At 34.5% G+C, this 21,796-nt stretch overlaps 4 protein-coding genes across 5 annotated transcripts; all 4 read right to left on the reverse strand.

The window, feature by feature from the left end:
* Positions 1-6: 6 nt before the first annotated feature.
* LOC113491877 lies at positions 7-2,376 on the reverse strand. The gene is made up of 4 exons (XM_026869071.1): positions 2,125-2,376; positions 1,824-2,034; positions 1,380-1,595; positions 7-1,029 (listed from the first exon to the last, which is right to left on the reverse strand). The coding sequence occupies exons 1-4, from the start codon at positions 2,239-2,241 to the stop codon at positions 806-808; spliced, it is 768 nt and encodes a 255-aa protein (XP_026724872.1). The 5' UTR covers positions 2,242-2,376; the 3' UTR covers positions 7-805.
* Positions 2,377-2,454: 78 nt separating this feature from the next.
* LOC113491876 (ras-related protein Rab-40C) lies at positions 2,455-8,223 on the reverse strand. Its single transcript, XM_026869070.1, has 5 exons — positions 7,698-8,223; positions 6,808-6,945; positions 5,247-5,440; positions 4,677-4,899; positions 2,455-4,429 (listed from the first exon to the last, which is right to left on the reverse strand). Exons 1-5 carry the CDS (start codon positions 7,804-7,806, stop codon positions 4,218-4,220), a joined length of 876 nt encoding a protein of 291 aa, XP_026724871.1. The 5' UTR covers positions 7,807-8,223; the 3' UTR covers positions 2,455-4,217.
* A 581-nt stretch (positions 8,224-8,804) lies between these two features.
* On the reverse strand, positions 8,805-13,664 carry LOC113491873 (serine hydroxymethyltransferase, cytosolic). 2 transcript variants are annotated; one of them, XM_026869065.1, is made up of 8 exons: positions 13,395-13,664; positions 12,662-12,891; positions 12,237-12,352; positions 11,656-11,816; positions 10,345-10,540; positions 9,790-10,061; positions 9,328-9,547; positions 8,805-9,192 (listed from the first exon to the last, which is right to left on the reverse strand). In XM_026869065.1, exons 1-8 carry the CDS (start codon positions 13,509-13,511, stop codon positions 8,954-8,956), a joined length of 1,551 nt encoding a protein of 516 aa, XP_026724866.1. In that variant the 5' UTR covers positions 13,512-13,664; the 3' UTR covers positions 8,805-8,953. The 2 variants fall into 2 exon arrangements, with proteins under 2 accessions (XP_026724866.1, XP_026724867.1); XM_026869066.1 differs by lacking the exon at positions 13,395-13,664 and adding an exon at positions 13,233-13,355.
* A 1,844-nt stretch (positions 13,665-15,508) lies between these two features.
* On the reverse strand, positions 15,509-17,655 carry LOC113492399 (lipase 3-like). The gene has a single exon (XM_026869880.1). The coding sequence runs from the start codon at positions 17,130-17,132 to the stop codon at positions 15,855-15,857; it is 1,278 nt and encodes a 425-aa protein (XP_026725681.1). The 5' UTR covers positions 17,133-17,655; the 3' UTR covers positions 15,509-15,854.
* Between the last annotated feature and the right edge of the window lie 4,141 nt (positions 17,656-21,796).

The raw sequence follows: 21,796 nt of genomic DNA on the forward strand, positions 1-21,796 counted from the left end.
AAACACTTTATTAAAAGATTATTTTATTTTCAATATAGCATATTTTCTGAAGTATTTTAATAGAATAATGCTTTAGATACAGTACAGCTTCTAGAATTCTACTGTTTTTAAAATACTTAAGATTTTTATATTTTAAACAATGTTAAATTTGTTTTATATTGTCAATTGAATAAAATCAACAAACCATTAACCTCTGAAGTTATAATTTTGACTATTTATTTTGTACCAACAGTAATTTTAGTAGAAATAATTATTTTTTTCCATTATATAAAATAATATCACAAAGTGTACTTCAAATACATTAGTACACAACAGTATCTAAGCAAGTTACTTAATGTACTAATTTTCGGACGAAAACAGATGCATTCAGAAAAATTTATAATTTTTCCCTTGTTGTAATGTTCAGCAATGAAAAAAGTTTTACATTATTCCTTGCAAATAAAATACTTTCATTGTAAATGCCCATTAAGCCCGTGTCCTTACATTAATAAATCTTTTGAACTGTTAAGCCAAAAAACTTTATTTGTGCGTTAACACAACTACCTCATGGTATTATTAAAATTACTTAATATAAAGAAGAGTTTACGAACAAAACCTCATCAACTATTTTACATAAAATACAAAGTACACAAGCAATAAACCCTAAAAAAATATATCAAAACATTCATAAACTTCTCTACAGCCATAACAAATATACTTAGAAGTAGGTTTTGGTATTTCGTTTTGGTTACTAGACTTAGCGGGGTGCGCAACTATTGGTAAAGTAGTTTCAACTTTCAGCCATATGGATAAATGCAGCGGTAATCTATACGAACTGTGTGCGTGTGCCACTAGATAGTTTGTTGAGTTGTGCGGCAGACAGCAGGCTGGAGTGCGCGACGTGGTCCAGCAGCAAGAGGCGTTCGCCGCGCTCGTCGCTGGCGGCGCGGACCGAGCGGGCGCAGCGGCCGCTGCCAGTCTCGAGGGCGAAGCTGCTAACAGCGCAAATAGCGTAGATAAACGTTAACACGAACAGCGCACATCCGAAATCTGGAAGAAAAGAAAAAAACCGTAATAAAAAGCAGTCATTTTACTTCTTAAATTCAGCCGTCGTATATCTAATGAAAAAATATTGCATGCGGGAATTGAACTCGTAACCTTGCATGCATGTACTAACTTTTACCAGGTCATCGTTCGCGTTCATTTGTTCTCACACGACAGCGAAAAAAAGGCTATTGTTCATGCAATTATACTGTTTTAATTGCGCATTCAATGATCTAAACAGTGTTTACCGGTAAGTTATTATGATATAGTAGTAGTATGTAAATTTAGATCAAATCTTTCTTGCTAAACTTAACTGTCTTATAATCTGAATCTACACTACCCAAACTATTACTCACGGTATAGATTGTGACCTCCGAAATGGTTGACAATACATGGATAACCATCTCCTACTACAATAGCGACGATGAGCAGCACCACACCGACACAGGCGGCCATGATCCACGGCAGCACATACTCGCGCTTATACTTCACTGCCCCGTGCAGCAGCGAGATACAGCACATCAAGTATATGGACGTCAGAATTGTGCTTGTATAGAGAAATATTACCGTCACTGGAAAATAATAAGTCTTTAGTTTAGTAGGCTATATTAGCTATAAAAGGAATGACGTGTCTTTGTTAGAACTTGCACTGAATTGAGTAAAAGAATATCAGCTATAACGAAACTATTCAATCTATTGACATTGGTAAGGGAGGTAATGGCCAGTCATAGGGTAGCTACTGTATTTTTGATTCACATAATAACACTTCAACCTTTTTAAAAGAAATAAACATGAGTAACCTGACGCTAAGTGCTGTGCTTTAGCAAATCTACGTTGATTGTTGGTGGTGATCACATCTCCGTTGTGATAGGTGAGGTGTTCTCCGTAGGTCGCGTCGTAGAGCCCGCGCCTGTCAGCATCGTCTATCATGTCGTTGTGTAACATTGACAACATCTCCCCGACATGAGATATCCCGACTAGCAATATGATTAATATGAAAGATGATAGCGCCTGCAAAAAGATTAAATTATTTAATTGCTGTCAAATTAGGGACACTGCACGACAACAACAGTTAAAAAAGTAATAATTTCTCATACTCACGATTTGATGGACGGCAATAAGAATTGTGCCTTGACGTAAATTAAAAACATACAAAAAATTATTGAGGCGAATCATCATTTTGTGTGAGAGATTACATTTCTTTGTACTACCGAACATTTGTATTATTGTACCACTAAAACATTGCCAGTAAGAATCACAAACATTGTTTGGACATAGCCCAAGACAGACACTACAGCGTACCGCGCATGTTATGTTCTATTGATTTATTTTTTGTTACCAGTGCGTAATGCGCATGTATTTGTCGAAAATAATTGGGAATGAAAGTGGAAAAATAAAAACATATCGGGTGACGAAATAGTAAAATACAACTTGTTTTTATAAATTAGTTTTATTTCAAGACTTACGTAATGAATAATATAATAAAATTATGACTGTAATCAACCTAAACCAAACTTTTAGTCGGTATTAGTTTATTTGGATTGTTATATTATCCACTATAGCTATCACAAGTAGATATATCATAAAGTAACTCGTAATAGAAACATAAAAGTGTGTATTTACAAAAGAAAAATCACGTCACTTCATTAGTTTTTTTAGATTTGTATTTGCTTTGATTGTACATAAAACATGCAATTTTTAATTATAAATAAACATCAACAAAGTAACAAATTTAAAAATTCATACATGCATATCTGCTATAATCAGTGTTCATTTCGACATCGAAATCAACACTGCAATAATAGCGTAACTGGATTAACTCTTTCATTTACAGAAAAATAATGATAATAAAAAGTAATAATAAAACAAAAATAAGGCCATCAAAGGCTCGCAATGAAATTTCAAGAAGGATAGAATTATTCTCTAAGGACGGACTGGACTAAAAAAGTACTGATTGACACAATATTATTTTAATTTTCGTTGTTATTATGTAGTTAGGACGTGAAAGAAACTGAATATTAAATGCAAATTAACTATGTATATAACATGCTAAAACATACACAACCATATATTATAGAAGAAATCGGTTAGCAGTTACGTTGACTAACATCCTAAATAATAAATTACAGTAATAATATAATATGTATATCTGAAAATAGCCAACATTTTTACGACATTATAATTTAGAATGAACATTTGGTATGCAATGAACTCTTGTAATTGATACAAATATAGCCAAAATATTTACACATCATGAGACCTTAAGAAGTATAATACCTTACAAATAATGGACAATAAGATACTTGTACAATTCGAAATTTATATTATCCAAGACATATTACTACATAAATCGAAATAGAAAAACTGTACTTACGTAACATAGTTCAAGAAACTGTACCGATGTCACTTAAAATGAATATTATAGCTGTGTCTATAAGTTTACATACAATTACTAATGAATAATAGGTGACCGGACAAGACTAACAATATGGTTAGTACCGAATATCGACTCCAAAGCCGAATTCAAATAAAGTGTTATGAAGAGCCAAATTTATATTGATGGCACTTATATTTTATTTATCCTTATATAATTATCACCGCAGTATAACAATAGATCATATCGCTAGGCACGTAATAATGTTAGTCAATACAAAGTTAATGTAGATATTACACGATGGACAAACTTAGGGCTAGATGCCGTGTCAAAATATTCACATATTACAATTAAATAACACAATATTCACATTATATTCTGTTAAGTAACAATGTCTTAGCCTAGTCTATATTCTAGTCACAAATCCGTTGTCATTTACAGCCTGTATTTTGTGTTAGGATTACTCAAGTTCCAAGTTTTCATTATCAAACTTCACGACAAAAATTAAGACAACTATGTTCTATATCATTACTATACTATCCTTAACGATTACCATTGGCAGTCAAAAACAGATTATCATAAATGTGGCGTTGCTCTCTACGACAAATGTGACACGCATATTAAAATACCTCACTATTACTAACTTCAAATATTATAGAAAAAATAATGAGATTTTTTAGTCTTTGAAAAAAGGGGTTTTATATTATTGCCAGGTTGGAGTTACGCGTAGCTTTTAGATGTTGAAGTAAGATACAGGATGTCAGATTACCAAGACAGATGGAGCCACATTTAAGTAGTCACAAGTACAGGAGCGTAGTTCTCAGGCGATGGTGCATGAGTTCCGTCCGGTGCAGTTGAGTCGCGTGTGGTGGGGGTGCTTGTGCGTGCGCGCGCGGTGGCGGCTGGGCGCGGCCGAGATCGCGTACGACTTCAGGTGAGACTTCAGCGCCGTCGGCAGCGGCAGCCGCTCCAGCCCGTACACCGACGTGCGGGCCACGATCGCGCGGCAACACAGCTCTTGCAGGCTGAGTACTGCACAAATGATTCATATTATAATATTAAGTACATCAGTGCAATACAAATGATTCATTTTTAATTTTTCAATTCATTCTTCTGTCCCACTTGAACCTTTCATAAGTGGGACATCTTACAAACTAGCATTACTTTATATTATTTTTCTCTAGGCCTGCCGTAAATACATATAAATCATTCATGGAAATAAATTTAAATTTTATTTTGTAGAAGTTTGTTTTATGTATAGGTTTCTAATAGCAATTACCTTTATTGCTCCTCCATAGCCTTTCCATGCCATTACGGTGAAGCGCCATGCGAGAAAGTTCGCAGAAACTTTCTCTAATGTTGAAGTCGCAGAGGGGACTGACTTCGAAGAACGCCATGTGGTTCTTGGCAGCGTAAACTTCGGCATCGCGCTCCTGAACTTGCCGCTTGAAGGCTAGGTGCAGACGGTTGCCCACAAGGACCTTTGGAACTCCTGGCGCATGCTAGAAATAAAGGGCATTGTATACTTTCGACTTTTTTGACTCCGGCAGTATGGAATTTAATCCTTGTTTCGCAGGGTGTTTTACATACATACAAATCACATGCACAAAGACACCCCGACTCAGAACAAGCATTCGTGGATCACTCAAATCGAACCCGCGACACGTCGCGCACAGTGGATGACCTCAACCGCTTCGCTACCCGCTATCACTATCGCTTTTAATACTCAATACTCAATCATTTATTGCATTCCATATGTTACAGAGATGGTAGAAAATAAATAGCACAGACACACTAGTCCCATTTAAGTCATAATTATATTTTATAAGTGTTAGTGGATGCTACATACCTTTTCGACTTCTTCAAGCCACCTGTCGATGCTGTCAAAGGACCATTTGTTTGTGATGTCATAAACGAGCAGTATGCCCTGCGCCCCGCGGGAGTACGACCGTATGATCGTACAAAATCGACCCTGTCCCGACGTATCCCATAGCTGCAGCTTTACCCTTTTACCGTCTAATAGGATAGTCGTTGTCTTGTATGCTGCAAAAATAAATTTTATGACTTTAAGATACATGAAAGGTACCCCAAACTAAACCTTTGTAAAGGAATTTTTATTTTTAATAATTAGAATATTACACTGTCATCTTTTTTCAGATAACATCCACAACAGAATATTATAACTTAGTGTCTAGTTAAAATCGAGTGGCATTCCAATTTGATTGCTGTTTATCAATAACCATTTATCCTACATACCAATACAGTTTGAATAATCAATTTACAAGCGATTCTTAGTTGATTGTTATACATATCTAGAACATAAACAGGTGATTCATTGAATATGTTGTTATCATTCTTAGGAGCATGACCTGTGCTAGACTAACATTTTATGTAGACCTCATTTCCTAATATGAATACTTAAGTAGATTAAATATATTGAATATGTGTACATATTGTGGTGTACTAAATATGTAATATGAATAAAAAGATATTGTAGGGGTTTCCCAAACATTCAAGTCTTAAGCACAAAGACACTGTGTAGTATGTAATACTATTACTACACACAATTCACTAGTCGTAATACATTTGTGATTTAAATATGAAGTTAACATTATCAACTTTATCAAAAGTAAGGGTATTATTAATACCAACAATTTTGAAGTATTTGCCAAATTTCATCAGTTCTTTCAATAAGTAAAGAATTAAAAAAGGCAAGGGTTATCTCCTAGGTTACCTAATTGTGATATCATTCCACAAAATAATTGATTACAAATTGTTTTCTTTATAGCTATCATTTTTAAGTGCGTAATAATTGAAAAGTGAAATTGTATTCTACTGATCAAAGAAAATATAAAATGATGAATGGATAAAGTACCACTTTAATTACAAACTGATGGTGTCTATCCAATGCTATACATTGATTTTGTCATCCATTAACCATAACAATATTCTACAGTAAGCCCATGATGTCAGTATAGGATTAGCATTAAGACAATAGGGAACTGTTGTACTTAGAACCAATATAAGGGTATGCACTAGGGCCATTGGTAATCCATGTCACATACGGAAAGTATGTGACATATTATTATATTGACTAATAAGAATAAAAAGCACCTAGATTGATAAGAGGGCGTTAAACTATTCCTTTACAACTAAAAAATATTATTTTCATTTCAAACATCAGAAACTTTCTGTATAATAATGAAAAAAAAAACAAATACAAAATGTAAAATGATTGTTTCATTAGTCCCATCATTTATTGTAAATTCTTGGGCAGACTTGGTTTACATTGGTTTTGAAATATGTTGTAGAAGTCCAGGGACAATTTAAATACAAATGAGATCCACACAGTTAGTGTCTGATAATAGCTAGTTTTTTAATATTATTAAGATCAGAGTGTAGATGCTTACCACTGCCACTGCAAAAAGGGGAGTCAGCAGAGCCATCTTCTAAATCCTGCAGTATTTCTTGCTTGCCCACATCCGAGTCTCCAACCAGTAATACTTTTAGTAAGTAGTCATATGACTTAGGTGCTGCGGGTGGCCGGCCTGTAATATTAATTGATGCTATTTGATTAAACATGAATAATACTCAAAATTAAAATTAATAGGTGAAAGTTACTTGTTTGTTCAAAGGTTTAAAAGTTATATCATTTATTCTATTATAATGTTGTTTACATGGGGTGCAGTTTCATAAGGAAAACAGAACAAGTCAACAAACATTTCACTCAACTAAACTTTTGGCATGAATACATTTTCACACTGTAGACAGGGAAGTTAATAATTGGCAAATGAGACAACATCAAGTAGAAAACATTGAGTGTTTACAAAGTAGTAACATCCATAGAGTCCATCAACATGACTTTTTTTTCAGGCATATTAGGAGATTAATGTTTTAGTATTATTTAATACAAATGGGTACACTTGATATAATGTTTGACATCACTTTTTACTCATAAATCTATTTATATTATTATCAAGGGAGAAAGATAATAACTGTTTGTCTAACACCTGTGCAAGTATCAATGCTAATGATGTGATCAAATAATGAATTCTTATGTATCTTTGCCCTGGCATATTATAGTAGTGTTATATTTTAAAATTTTACTACATTAATATATGTTTTAACTGCAATCAATCATGTAGCTTAGTCATATTATTCTCTGCAGTATACATGCAATTATATAAATACCTGAGGTAGTATAAATTGCTCTTAAAGGTGGTCTAATTAAAATTATATCTACTGGTGTATAGTGACTGTTAATATACATTTTGTCATTACGAACTTTTACTGTGTTTACCTGTTCTCTGATGATGTGATCGAGGTAACGTAGTGCTTCCATTTTGCGTGACTTGACTAGTTCCTTGTTGTGGTGTCGCTACCATTCCAGACGATGGATACATAGTCATGGTGAGCTAGGAGTCACTCGCCTGATCTCCAGGTGATGTGTACCACACGCAAATTTATACATAATATCGCCGAAATCTAGTCCGTCTCGTGGCCCATTAAGATTCGCTTTCATAGAACACCCATATCCATACAAACACTAAACAATATCTGTTTATCAAAACAAGAAATAATCCACTTTTTCTTCTCTGCCAACCAAAATAACATACGTTCGTGTAGACAAGGTCGTCACTTATTTTGGTTTATAAACGAGTTAAATTGTTTCTTCCGTTTTATGCCACTTTGGAATACTGTTTATAAATTATTTTCACCATATAATTACGTTCTCAATTAAGATTTAATTGCGTTATCGACACAAAAACAACCCAATTTTCACGAAATAAAGAGTGAATGATTAGAAATGATTCAAATGAACGAACAGCGAGCGAACTAATAACCATAGACTATGAATTGTATTACCAATAAAAAAAACTAATATGGCTTCGACATCTAGGTGTTTAGACCTCTCTAAAATCTGAATTTCTGGCTTTCATTTTTCATAATATCCTATTTTTACTAGCGTTTTTACATTGCTGTACATTAGCCCCATGTTATTTATATATAGTTTTGCTTAAATTGCTTTGGAATCCTTTCATGGAATCCCATGAAGGGATATTGACTTCTTACTATTTTTCGTAATAAGTGAAAATGGCACGAAATGACGAAGAATCACTAGTATTTAAATGCAATCCACTATTGCTAGTCGATGCCAATGTAAATATTAATTGAGCACAGTTGCCAAAAACGTAGCTCAATTAATAGTTCATATTTACCAACACACAATTAGCAACAAGTGTTGTTTTGTATCTTTGTAATAACGTTTCGATACGTTCATTTTTTACTAGAAATGCATGAAGAAATTATTGCTTATAAGTAAGTTCAACATACGTAACGTAGAAATCAGATAAATTTAATAATGCTATATTACAGTTTGATTTAAAATGAATAAAAACGACCCAGATTAATTGTCAACATTTATTAAAAGTAGTAGGAGATTCTTAAATACTATGTATATAATCTAAATCATATAAGGCACTTAATTTTAATAATTGTCTTATAATATCCATGGATATTGTAATATAAATGCAAAAGCAGTTAAATAGTTTATGCTTAGTAGGTCTCAAATCCAGGCAGAGGGAATGCTCTGCTGTAGTTTTCGATTTCTTCCCTAAGTTTGGTTATTTTCGCCTTGAAGTCTGCACTTTCTTCAATGGTCTTGTTGAAATCAGCCACTTTCGGTCCTGATATCTTCGTGACCTCTTGGGCAATTTTCAAAGCTTTGTCGATGTAGTCAACTACTCTGTCGATGTCAGCCTCTTTTAAGCCTCTTGTGGTGAGAGCGGGAGTTCCTGAGAAGAATAAATACAGTTTAATCATTTATACAATAAGCAACATTTGCAACGGAAACTTTAAAGAATGAATTAATGTTTAAACATTTGAAAATAAACTCTAAAAACTTTTTCCTTAAGTTGATGTTTCCTTACCAAGTCTGATGCCTGAGGGGTTGAGCGCGCTCTTGTCCCCGGGCACGGTGTTCTTGTTGCAGGCGATGCTGCAGAGCTCGAGGATGCGCTCGGCCGGCGAGCCCGTGAGCCCCGCGCTGCGCATGTCCACGAGGATCAGGTGCACGTCCGTGCCGCCCGTGGCCACGGAGTAGCCGCGGGATACTAACCCGCTACACAGACGCTGCGCGTTCTTCACGACCTAGAAAAAGGGTTCTTATTAGCATGGAAATACAAAAAGGCTTACTGGGCGAGCTTTTTCAATTATAAAAATCTTAAATATTTGTCACATTGTGTCTTTCAAATTTAGTTTTTTGTTCGATTGTGTCTTAATTGATGGAAGAAGAATAGAGAGGCCTGTGGTGAGTAATAGTGAAGTAATAATAGTGAGGGAAACAATTATGAAAAATAAACTAAATACTGAAGTATTGTATGAGTGCTAACCTGCTTCTGGTATTCAACAAACTCAGGAGTGGTTGCCTGCTTCATGGCAGTCGCGATAGCAGCGATGGCGTGGTTGTGTGGTCCACCCTGAAGTCCGGGGAACACGGATTGGTTGATCTTGTTCTCAATGTCGAACATAACCTTCTGGCCGTTAGCCTTCACGCTGCGGACACCCTTGCGGTAGAATATGACACCAGCGCGGGGACCTCGCAGAGTCTTGTGTGTCGTTGTAGTTACGATGTCGCAGTATTCGAATGGGCTGGGGATGATACCTGGAAATTAAGATGATTTTTTTTTAGTTAACAATTTTCAGTGAAGTCAAAAGAGGTGATTCAAAAAAGTTTTTTGTCGGCTAGTCAGTAGAGGTCACATTCTATTCTAATTCTAATAATAATTGCTGCATCTACATATCAATACCAATTAACAAAAAAACAACGGCGCTTGAAATACAATCAGTTCTGTCAGACCACTTGCATTTAAAATGTAAACAAGTTGTTCAATGTTTTTTTTTTTTTCGATTCTAGTAGAGTAAAAATAGATGATCTATTAACTTACCAGCGGCCACCAGGCCGGATATGTGGGCCATGTCAGCCATCAAGTAGGCGCCATTGTCATCAGCGATCTTGCGGAAAGTTTTGTAGTCCAGACAACGGGAATAACAGCTCATACCAGCGATGATTAAACGTGGCTTAAAGAGCTTCGCAGTTATGGCTAACTGCTCGTAGTCTATTAAACCTGATACAGGGTCTACCTGTAAAAGAAATAAATATGTAACAATTGTTGTAATCGAATTGTTGCGCAGTCAAGTGGGATATTGATAGAAAGAGGAAAATTGTTAGGAATTCTGGTTAATCAAATGTTCAGCAGACGAAGATCCAATAGACATAGATAATATCTTCCAAAAATTCACTTTATTTATTATATTAAGACTCAAACTATAGTAATTTTTATAACCTTGAGCTAAATAATAATCACTATCGGTCCTCAGAGCGTATGACCATGCTAATAGGTTATTTTTATCGCTGTATCGTAAACAGTAATTAAAGTGGCCATCAAGATCAAGGGTTAATCAGAGTAACTTCGTAGAGAAATTGTTTGCTCAGATTACGTCAAACGGGTGTGACCGAGAGTCGCTTATCAAGTAAATAGTTCGATAATAACAAGAATCGAATGCCTCTTACATCATGTCGTAGAAACTGAAAGCTTTAATCATTGAGCTAATAACCGAGACGAGATAATTAGATTTCAATAGATGAGGTAACACGCGGACTTATGGCCAAGGGACTAATTTATCGTAATTTAACTCTTACGTGATAAACATAAGGTATATTTTTCAATGCTCGTAATTGCTTTACAAATTCTTTTACATTCGAATTTATTATTTATTCCTATGTACATAGGTCACACTTTTAATAACAGATATTGCATCATTCTGATGAACTGTTGATGTCCAATTGTTAGTGTGTACATTTTATTGGAATTTGCCATAATGTTCACAATATACCTATGATAAGAATGTTTAGTACTAATATTTCTCGGATATTTATGCATATTATTTCGTTTATTACATCGTATGCGTATTTAATAAGCAATCAAAAGAACTATTAACACACTAGGTACCTCCAGTTCAAGAAAGAGTATGAAACAATATTTTATCGTAAACTTATGAAGCTTAGGGAAAGAAAATATTAAGCTGTTAAGGTTTTACATAATTAAAAAATATTTATTTTGTAGGAAATTAATTTGTTCTTGGTTCTAACTTTTTTTATTAAATGAACCTTGATGGAATATATTTGAAGTCACCTAACATAGACAAACATAGACATAAATGATAGATGATTAAATAATAATTTGGGCTGTAAGTACCTTGTATGGCATGCTTTCGAAGAAAATAGATGTGGCAGATATTTTTTTGTTGGCTGTGAAGAATCCATGGGTAAGATGGCCACCATCAGGCAGGTCCAACCCCATGATCCTGCCATGAGGTTCAACAACACCAGTGTACACAGCAAAGTTGGCGGGAGATCCTGCAAATTGAATTATTATATTTAATAAAAAAAAAGCTGCTGGAAGGGGTTTCTTTAAGACAATGTTATTTAAAAAAAATGGGTGGCTTTGCACTCTATAGTTTTTAATTTGAATACTATATTTCAACAATATAGGTACCTACATGTTTGTTTAATAGGATACATGACATTTTAAACAAATAAATAAGCTTCTTTAATATTCTTTTTTCAATTCAGTGATGATTATCACGGATATCCAAGACAATTATATGTAATGAGGTTAATTGAGTAGTTTATTTTCTGATCAGCTACCTTGAGCTGACTGTTCATATTTTTTATAGCTGTTAATTGCATTAACAATGTTAGTCTTAAGGAAAATAGTTTGATTGTTTTTTTTTCAAGTTAAGAATAGTATTGATGATAGAAATCTTCAATAATTACCAGAGTAAGGCTGAACATTGACACCCCATTGTTCAGGGTCAAGCCTGTAAGCTGCAAGAGATCTCTGCTGTGCCATGATTTCAATTTCATCAATATATTCATTGCCACCATAGTATCTGTAACAAAAATGACCGAATGAATTAATAAATGGAGTAAAATTAAGGTTAAGGGAGAGTAAAAAGCAAATAAGGAAAACAATTTTTATGATATTTAATGAAAAATGTCTATTGTTATTTTTCTTTTTACCAAATGCAACAAGACATCAGTTTTTTCTTCTGAATGGTTAAGGTGTGACATTGAAATAAGTAACTAAGTTAACTGTAGCTAACTGTATTGTATGGTTCTTGCTCAACAGCAATAAAATATTCTGCCCACTACACCATGCAGATTGCTTTGTCAAAGGCCTTGTTAATTTAGAAAGTTACCTTTGGTGGGGCATGCCCTCTGAATACTTGTTGTGAAGGCATGTGCTCAAGCACTGGAGTACAGGAACTGATGTGAAGTTCTCCGAAGCTATCATCTCCAGGCCAGACCTCTGGCGTTCCTTCTCCTTCTTAATGACTTCATATAGCTCAGGGTCGGTCTCCCAAAGATTTCCATTCATAATTGAGCTGTTCATTTTTGGGCTTGTATGAAATTGCTTTGAGGTAGGTGTCTGGAATGTTTATGTACAGAAACTGCTTCAAAAATTATATATAGATCACAATATTTTAACAAAATAAATTGTTGCCCACTATTTAAGATATAGACTTTAACCTTACAAAGCAAGAAACAAACTAAACTTTGTTTAAGAATATAGTGTAATATAAAGGACAAACATTGACCTCAAACTGATAAAAGATAATGCAATCAAAAACAAAAGTTGGTTGTTTTATCTCTACACTATTGCACTACACTCTACACAAACCGCGCATGTTTCGTAACATAAAACTGCTACATAATATTATGAAATCATTGTATTTCATGTAGTCTATCATTTATTGATTTGGTACTTACGGAATGCAAAATTTATCACAGACGAAAATTATAACAATTTATAGGACTGACTTCGAGTGAAGCAGACACCGACTATAGTTAACCTAACACTTTACTGTTATTTAAAAGCATGTTCCGTGCATTGTGAGCCAGTTTAAAAATGATAACAAATAATCAAGATACCTCAGAGTAGATTTTTCCGTACACCACTTGCAGAGGTTGCACAAAGGAGAATGATGAAAATCTGCCGATTTTTGACGGTAATGAGTTTAAACACGTTTTTACTAGTATGTTGGACATAGTGATTTCTTGTAAAACCAACTATTCCTTCGATTACACTATATAATATGTTTTTATTTGCGCAAACATAAGTTAACTTTTATCACTTATGATAACCCATTCTGAACTCTACTGATGCCCAACTTGACGTTTAAATTGACAATGACAGATATGAGCGTTCACGGTTTACGAACGAGATTGGGTACGAGGAACACTAATGTATTTGAGCTGCGACGGCGGCCGCCTGAGCACTACTGCCTGTTTTGTATATAAAATAGCTAGTCCAAGTACTTTTATGAATTATATTATTGTTTGAGTCGGGGAACAATGTTTGCATAAGATTGATTACAAAACTTCGTATTAACTGAGAATGTATTTTTAAATCTTATGTCAATATTTTAACAAATGAGTCAACCTATTAGGGCGTCCATTAGGTAGTTGAAAGATTTTAAAATCAGTGCTAACGGCTGACACGAGTCGATAATGCAGTGATACATTTAAAATGTTTAAATATTGCTACTCGATACAAAGTGTTCTTAATAATATAATAATCTGCTGAAAAGTATAATATTATGTTACTAAGCAACCCCGGAAGTATTCCATGGAAAAACAGTGGGTAGGCAACTGCTGAAAATAAATGAGAGGTAGATACTTAAAAACGATCTTTTTAAGTATTCGCTAGTTATCAACATTTTTCAAATGACACCTAGTCCTTTTGTCATTGCTTAGGCGTTTTTTTGACACGGACTCACGGCCTTGATCATTTCCTGCAATCTCTCGCGACTACCCCGGTCTAGTTGGTGAGTGGTCAACCTAGTCTATCGTAAAGCATATACTAGGAAAATCAGCTTGTGGGGTATTACTAAAAGTAACAGGCAATGTTTTTGTAAATGGAAACGACTAGCTAATTGGCAAATGTACCCCTAAAACTCTGATATAGATACCTAGATTTATGTAAGTGGTACCTGGTTTCAGTTTTTTAGTAAACAAACACATTGTAATATGAGTCCAAGGCACGTTGCTGTTTTATTATTTTGCTATTGTTTCCATTTCAGTCGCATGCAGTTTCTGGGACAAGTTTACTAAACAGCGACGGCGAACAAGAATTGACAGCCCTCTTGACAGTTTACCAATACAATTGTTGGTGAAACTGTGACACATGGTTGAAAGCCGTAGACAGAATCAGGCTTAATTAACGTTTTTTTTATTGACATGAGTTTTCGGCCGACGGCAATTAGGTAACGCCTGCGTGGGGCAAAAGTGTTTTGTTTCGAGTTCTAATCGAGAGACAAACTTAATCATTTATTCTCTAGATTTTAGTATGTTTTTTAGAAAAATGAATTATATTATCCAACATACGAGTACTACAGTATCATCAATGGCAGAAAAAGAAAGAAAGTAATATAACGGAAAGTTATTTCAATAGGAATATCCTATCTATACAAGAACAGAAAATGTCTGTCATTCAAAAAATCTGTTTCACGTTCGGCGAATTGATGAGGCATATCGGGTCGTAGGATACTGGCGATACTGCCCTATATCAGCAAATGGAATCATGGAATGTCGTTAAATCGGATCGTATTGTTCGGCAGCGTGGTGTAGAGTAGGTAGGCACTTACGTGACAGGTATTCGATTAATTGCATGACAGCATGACTCCTATATTTAATCGATTTTTGTAGTTGAGCGTATTGAAGAATATTATGTATATCGGCAGGTGCTTGTTGATAATATTACCAACTTTATTTAACTGCTAGTTGCTGACTGATGTGTAGGTGGTAAGTAGGTATCAAAGCTATTTAAAATTAATATTATCTGAACACCGAGAGATAAGGCACGAGGGTTCTTTTAATTTATTGTTAGTCTGTAAACAGTCATTTTGTTTGATTTACATAGGTAGGTGTATGAAATTTAACTATTTTTTTCATTTGACTAAGGGCCGATTTTTCAATCGTCAGATAACTTTTATTTGATGAATAAGTTTGACGTTTTGCCAGCTTTTGTATAGAAAATATGTCAAACAGCCATATTTATTCCTCAGATAAAAGTTATCTGGCGATTGAAAAATCGGGCTTAAGTGTAATAAACACACATACTTCTTCTATTTTTACTATGAAAATATTAAACTCAACAATATTAATATTTTTCATTTTATTCTGTAACTTAATGAATATATAGTTGCCTTATGGACAGCTATATATTCAACTTAATCAAACGTTTGTACATAACAATTTGCTATTCAATATACACCAATCTTTGAATGCTGCGGCCACAATCTTATCGGCATGTTAGTATTTCCTTTATTTTATGAGGCAATGCAATGTTTACGTCAGCTTTTGTTATAACCCACATGAATTACTAGCACATTAGATGGTTTTCATTGATTTCGAATCTTTCAGCACGTCTGTAATTCTAGCATAGACTAATCGCTTCACATCCTTTGCCCATAAAAAGTCAGCGTGGTTGAACTTTTTGAACGGGACAAGATACATTTCTTTGACATTCGGTAGTTTATTTTGTAGGTTTGTAACGTCTTCGACGTCGGAGAACCAATCGTTTTCACTGTAGAATAAGGCTACGGGAGCCTTAACAAGTTCCAAACGATATTTAGGAGGTTTGCTTGATCCGTAAATTGCTTGATTCTTGTTATCGCCGTAGTCAAATTTTCTAAATACTCCTGAATTTATAATTTGTAAATAATGAATGAATTGTTGAGCAGAGGAACCGGATGGTGTATGAGAAAATATCACTGGTAAATTTGTTTGATTAATTTGTTCATAATCGAATCCAGTAAACATGAATAGGACAGTGCTACAAATTATGCCGTTACCTATTTCACACACTGGATTTTCCATATATTGGTACTCTACGGGCATTGGCAATACTTCATGTATTTTAAATAACTTGACCAAAACATTCGCGTAATAATGGTATGGCGCCAGTATTCTAGCTAAAGGACTCTTTGCGTTAGGTATCGCAGCAATGGGCGCCAGAGCAATCATTATTGAAATCTTTTGATTATATTCTGGTTTCTCCGAACACATCACGAAAAAGCTTGTTGTTCCCTGTGAATGACCAATGTACGCTAATTGTTTTTCACTTGTAGTTTCGAGCACAAAGTCTATCATAGCTGGCAAATCGTTGACGCCTATTTCGTTCCAACTGAATTCCCAGAATTTGGAGTCTTCAGGCGAAATGCTTTCATGTTGTCTAGAATACTTGTTTCCTCGTGCATTCCCCATCCAAACATCGTAGCCTGACGATGCTAGAATGTATGCTAGACCATCGTCTGGGCCTGCGATCACCCAGTCATCCGCACTCAGCAGGATTCCATGCATCAGGAGCACTGGCGGACCTTTTTTCTCGATTCTAAACATTGTGAGTACATAACCGTCTTCTGTAGTCACCTTATATTCTTGGACGGGATACCCATACTTCTCAACTAACTGGGTAATATTTAAATGAACATCCGGATGTGTTGATTGTTTGGAATTCAAAATGTCTATTACTTCTGCCAACTCTTTCATTGCTCCTAAGGGATCGAACTTGAATTGGTTAACTATTACGTTTTCAGCCAGACATTGGGTAGAGAGCAGTAAGTATAAAAAGACAACAATAATAAAAACGTATTGTAGTAATTTCATTTTGAAATAAAAGCCAATCGATGGTTTTGAATGCCGCGGCAATACTCAATAGTGTGAAATAATAATAGAAGATGTAAAATTGTACGGTAAATTAAACACAGAGGAGGTGAACCCGAGGCGTATTAAATAAGTGAAAAGTTATATGCTATGGTATCGTCCTTAGTTAAAATATACAAATTATGTAGTGCTACCTGTTTTTCTATTTTCGGGGATCTAGACCTGACCGATATGTTAATGACATCGCGTCGTTTGTTAATTACTTAATTAACACATTTATATTGCACGTAGTTTGTTAATTGTTGCTTTTACGTAGAATAAAATATTTTCTCCTAATGTGATATGGCTCTTGTTTGTTAAAATTTGCTGAGTATTTTGTATAAATACTTTTATATGTACAAGCATAACCTGACCATTGGATTAACACACAAGGGAAAGGTTAGGCTACGGGAGAATACGCGGTATTTTTTTTAGCCGTTTCCATGGTCTCAAGTACAAGGGTATAGTGAAGCAATCCGGTAAGAAACCCACATACCCTACTCTTGCCCGAGGGCGTATGAAGTCCATTAAGATTACAGGAAAATCTAAAATTATCATTATTGTCAGGAGTTCCATTCTTTTTGAGAAAATTATCAGGTGTATTCGAGATCTATATTACGTTATTTAGGTTTTCATAAAGAAAATAGGTTTAAGATCTCTGCAATTTAGTGGAACAAATGAGAACATGATGTTACACAGAGCCTTATCACATTATAACTGCATAATTAAAAACAATTTAAAAGTTTACCCAATTACTAGAAAAATATTAAGATAAGATTTTAGTCATAATCTTTTTTACTCAAATTAAGGTAATTATTTGACTAATTAAAATTATTAATTAAAATCTTTATTGTACTATCCTATGACACCAGAAACAAAAGCATAGTATAGCAACTTACCGCGAAGTTTTATGAAGAACTGCAATTACATTATTTACTTATATATGTATTTTGTGATTGATACTGTCAGAATTATGATTCAAATAAGGCTTTCGCATCATTTAAAGTAATAGAATCGTTATACAATATACATGCCTAATGACTCCTCCTAACTTGGTGAAACTGAATTTTCTACTTGTACGAAATAAATTGATGTCCATTGTAAATACATAGGTACGTACCTATATACTATAAGTAGGTTCCTAGTTATACATAGTTAATGCAATATACGTGTAGGCCACAATGTTTGATGGACAATGTCGACATGTTTGATATTGAAGCGGCCGCAGTTTCAATAACATAGGCTTTTAGTGTAGCGGTATTGAGTATTGACCGCGTCATTTGTTCATGATAGATAAGTAGGTTATGTGTATTGATTTGCGATTTAAATGCCTGTCTCTTGAACGGTAATTCAAATCGAGGTAGGTACGTATATTTTTGGGTTTGGTCAACACATTTTTGATAATCATTAATTTTGAGTTTAACCTCATTGTTGCATTGTTTAATGTTGACAACCTTATTTCTAAGTTATTTTCTTAAAATTCTGACATGCATTTGCTCATTACTTATTATACTTTACCCATCCTAAAAAATATATATATATAATTATTCATAGCGTTATTTTCTCGTTTCATGCGATATGTCATTCAGTATCTATATTGTACGAACGAAGTAGAGTATAGAATGCTTTTAAGCCTCTTGATTAATGAATGTAGGCTTTGCTGTCGTTGAGAGCGCGCAATGTTTATGATAATGTATCATTACTGGTTTACACATGAGTGAAATGGCACAGTTTAGCGCATACCATATAATTAGCAAAGTACAAAGGAAACCACTAGTACTTACCATTTGCTATAACTCTGCCTCAGATCATGATTTGGAACTCCAGTTGGGTCCGGAACTAGTCCGGATTCACAAGGAAACGTTTATTGAATTGTATTACAATACTAACAAAAGAGTAACTTTCGTGAGGATAATTCATACTTAAAAGATGCAACGATTTACACATGCGTTTAAACCTAGTTTACGCAAGGTAAACTCAGCACCGAGTCAGTCTATGATTAAGGTATCCGGTTGCATCTAAAACTAGTCGGCAATCCTGATAAATACGTGTGAATAATGTTGGATCTTTTAACAATTATAACCTCATGTCAAACACCGTAAACTATTAACTATCTTTAAGTCCATTAATACCTCATCTCTAATTAAAAGAAATGCCTAGTTTATGGGCTACAAACCCTAATTCTGGCGGGTAATATAAAGCCGACAAATAATGCCAGGGCGACGATAAGCCGGTAATTTGTAGTAGTGCCTATATTCGCTAGGGATTTGGGATCTAATAAGATCCTAGGCGCTTCTATATTATTTACGAAGTGTCCACAAAAAGGTGACCTACTAAATAATATATCCGTAGTCCTACCACCACCTCTTAAATTAATATAAGAAAGTAATATAGTATTTGTTCAGGTTAAACTGTAGTGATGATATCAGTATGATTATTTTATTAAAAGTAATTTACTAATAGACTAATAGTAAGTAGGCTAGTGAATTAAACAAAAGGGCATCATTATTTATGAGTGGATAATGTACCTAGGTAAGTGAGGCTATTTTAGTATCATATTAACCGGATTAAACAACTTTTTATTTCGTTCGCGTGTTTGCATTTAAATTAAGATACAATTTGACGTACTTGACATTATATTTATAAATTTAGGTGTCGGCACAGTTTTGAGGTGCAAGGAACCGGAACGATAAAAGCGCGAAATTAAAGCAATTATGAAATAAACAAGGGTTCCGAACAATTTCTTCATCGGCCTGTGAAAGGGTGTTTAACGATGGTATTGTCGTTTCGAATTATAAAACAATTTCTGTTTGTTTCCAGCGCGTTTAAGACTTAAGGGATGTTTTAATTAAACCGCTGAAAATATAAGTAATTAACCTGTGAACTAATTAAATAGGTTTTGGTCTCGTTAGTTACAGTAAATTAAAATACAAATTAACGTGGTGATTAATTAAGGATTGAATATAATCTGTAAGTACTCTAATCATGTACCTAAGTATAGTGTATATGTCATCATCGGTCTAGCCTTTTCCCAACTATGTTGGGGTCGGCTACCAGTCCAACCGGTTTCAGCTAAGTACCAGTGTTTTACAAGGAGCGACTGCCTATCTGACCTCCTCAACCCAGTTACCTGGGCAACACGATACCCCTTGGTTAGACGGGCTGTCAGACTTTTTCAAGCTTCTGACTAACTGTAACGACTGTCAAAGATGTAGGAATAACAGCCGGGACCCACAATTTAACGTGCCTTCCGAAACACGGAGGAACTCGTTATGACAAAGATTTTCACCCATCTACTACATCTACTGTGATCGAATCACTTATGCGGTTATAGCTTAGCCACGAGCTCCTCATATGGTGGATATGTATTTAAGAAAAAACAACTTTACACAAGTGAAAATTAAAAGGCTGGAAATAATCCTGCTTCATTTGTGTGAAATTTAAAAAATAAGTTTTCTCTCTTAAATGTTTATTACTTGCAACATTCCATATTTAAAATAAATGATCAAAATTCGAATGCAGAGCTCCGATGAGAAACGAGTTTAGTTTCATTCTTCGATAGCAAGCGAAGATGCATTCGGAGCATTTCAGAGGTGGAACACATTTACCTATCTAGGTGGAAACTTTACTAGCTTTGACTTCAAAGTTGAATTCAGGGGAAAGTGGATCGTCTGCAAGATATTTAATTTCCGTAACGACATTACATTGCAATTATTACGTAGTACTCACTCTATTTACTTCGATAAGATTTGCGTCATCGAATTAGTTACGTACGTCAAACTTAGTTTGTGTTATCTTGTTATTTTAATAGGTTTTAAAAACTATTAAGTATTTATTTGTTTCGGTTTGCGTATTAACGTATTGTTGTCAGTTTTTTTAATACTCGAAAAGTTGAGTTAACTTAGTTTTTTTGTTGGTTTCTGCGGAAAAAAATAGAACTGAAAAACGAAGGAACTAAAAATACAATATTTATAGCTGTAGTATATAAATATTTGATTTACTTAGGATATTTTATTTACGACATCGCCTAGCTTGTGCCAATATGTATGAATATTATACGAATCAAAATCCGCCGCTTTCCCACAAATCACTTAGTAGTGGATTCCGGCAGCTGAGGTCAGGACAGTTGTCAAGCGGTCTCAAAGTCAAACGTGTTTGGGATTATAATAGATACAACTTACACAAAAAATGTTTTGATCATCTTGATCTTCGTACTTTATGACTAGATATATTTTTTTAAATGTAAAATAACTTTATGAATTGTGAAGGTCAATTCTTATTAAACTGTCTTAGATTAACTTTAGACTGCTGTCTTTGGTTGTGATAGAGAAACGATGAAAGAGAATGGCATAAATAAGAGTCTTTGCAGGTATATTGTTGAGTAGACAGATGCGTGACAGCGCTCTAAGCGTTATAGAGCGGCGTCTATTTTCTACAATATAAAATATTACATTAAAAGGATTACGATAAGAAGGATACGCGTCCTTTATACCCTGCAGATTGGCTCGAAGATAATGATGATGGTTACCTTATTACAGATGTATACTTTGTTTCACTCTATTTTAAAACGATAAAAATGTTCTTCCAAAGTAAACACTTTTTATTTGATCTGATAATATGCTGGTAGG

Source organism: Trichoplusia ni, chromosome 3, assembly GCF_003590095.1.
Source record: "Trichoplusia ni isolate ovarian cell line Hi5 chromosome 3, tn1, whole genome shotgun sequence".
NCBI lineage: Eukaryota > Metazoa > Arthropoda > Insecta > Lepidoptera > Noctuidae > Trichoplusia > Trichoplusia ni.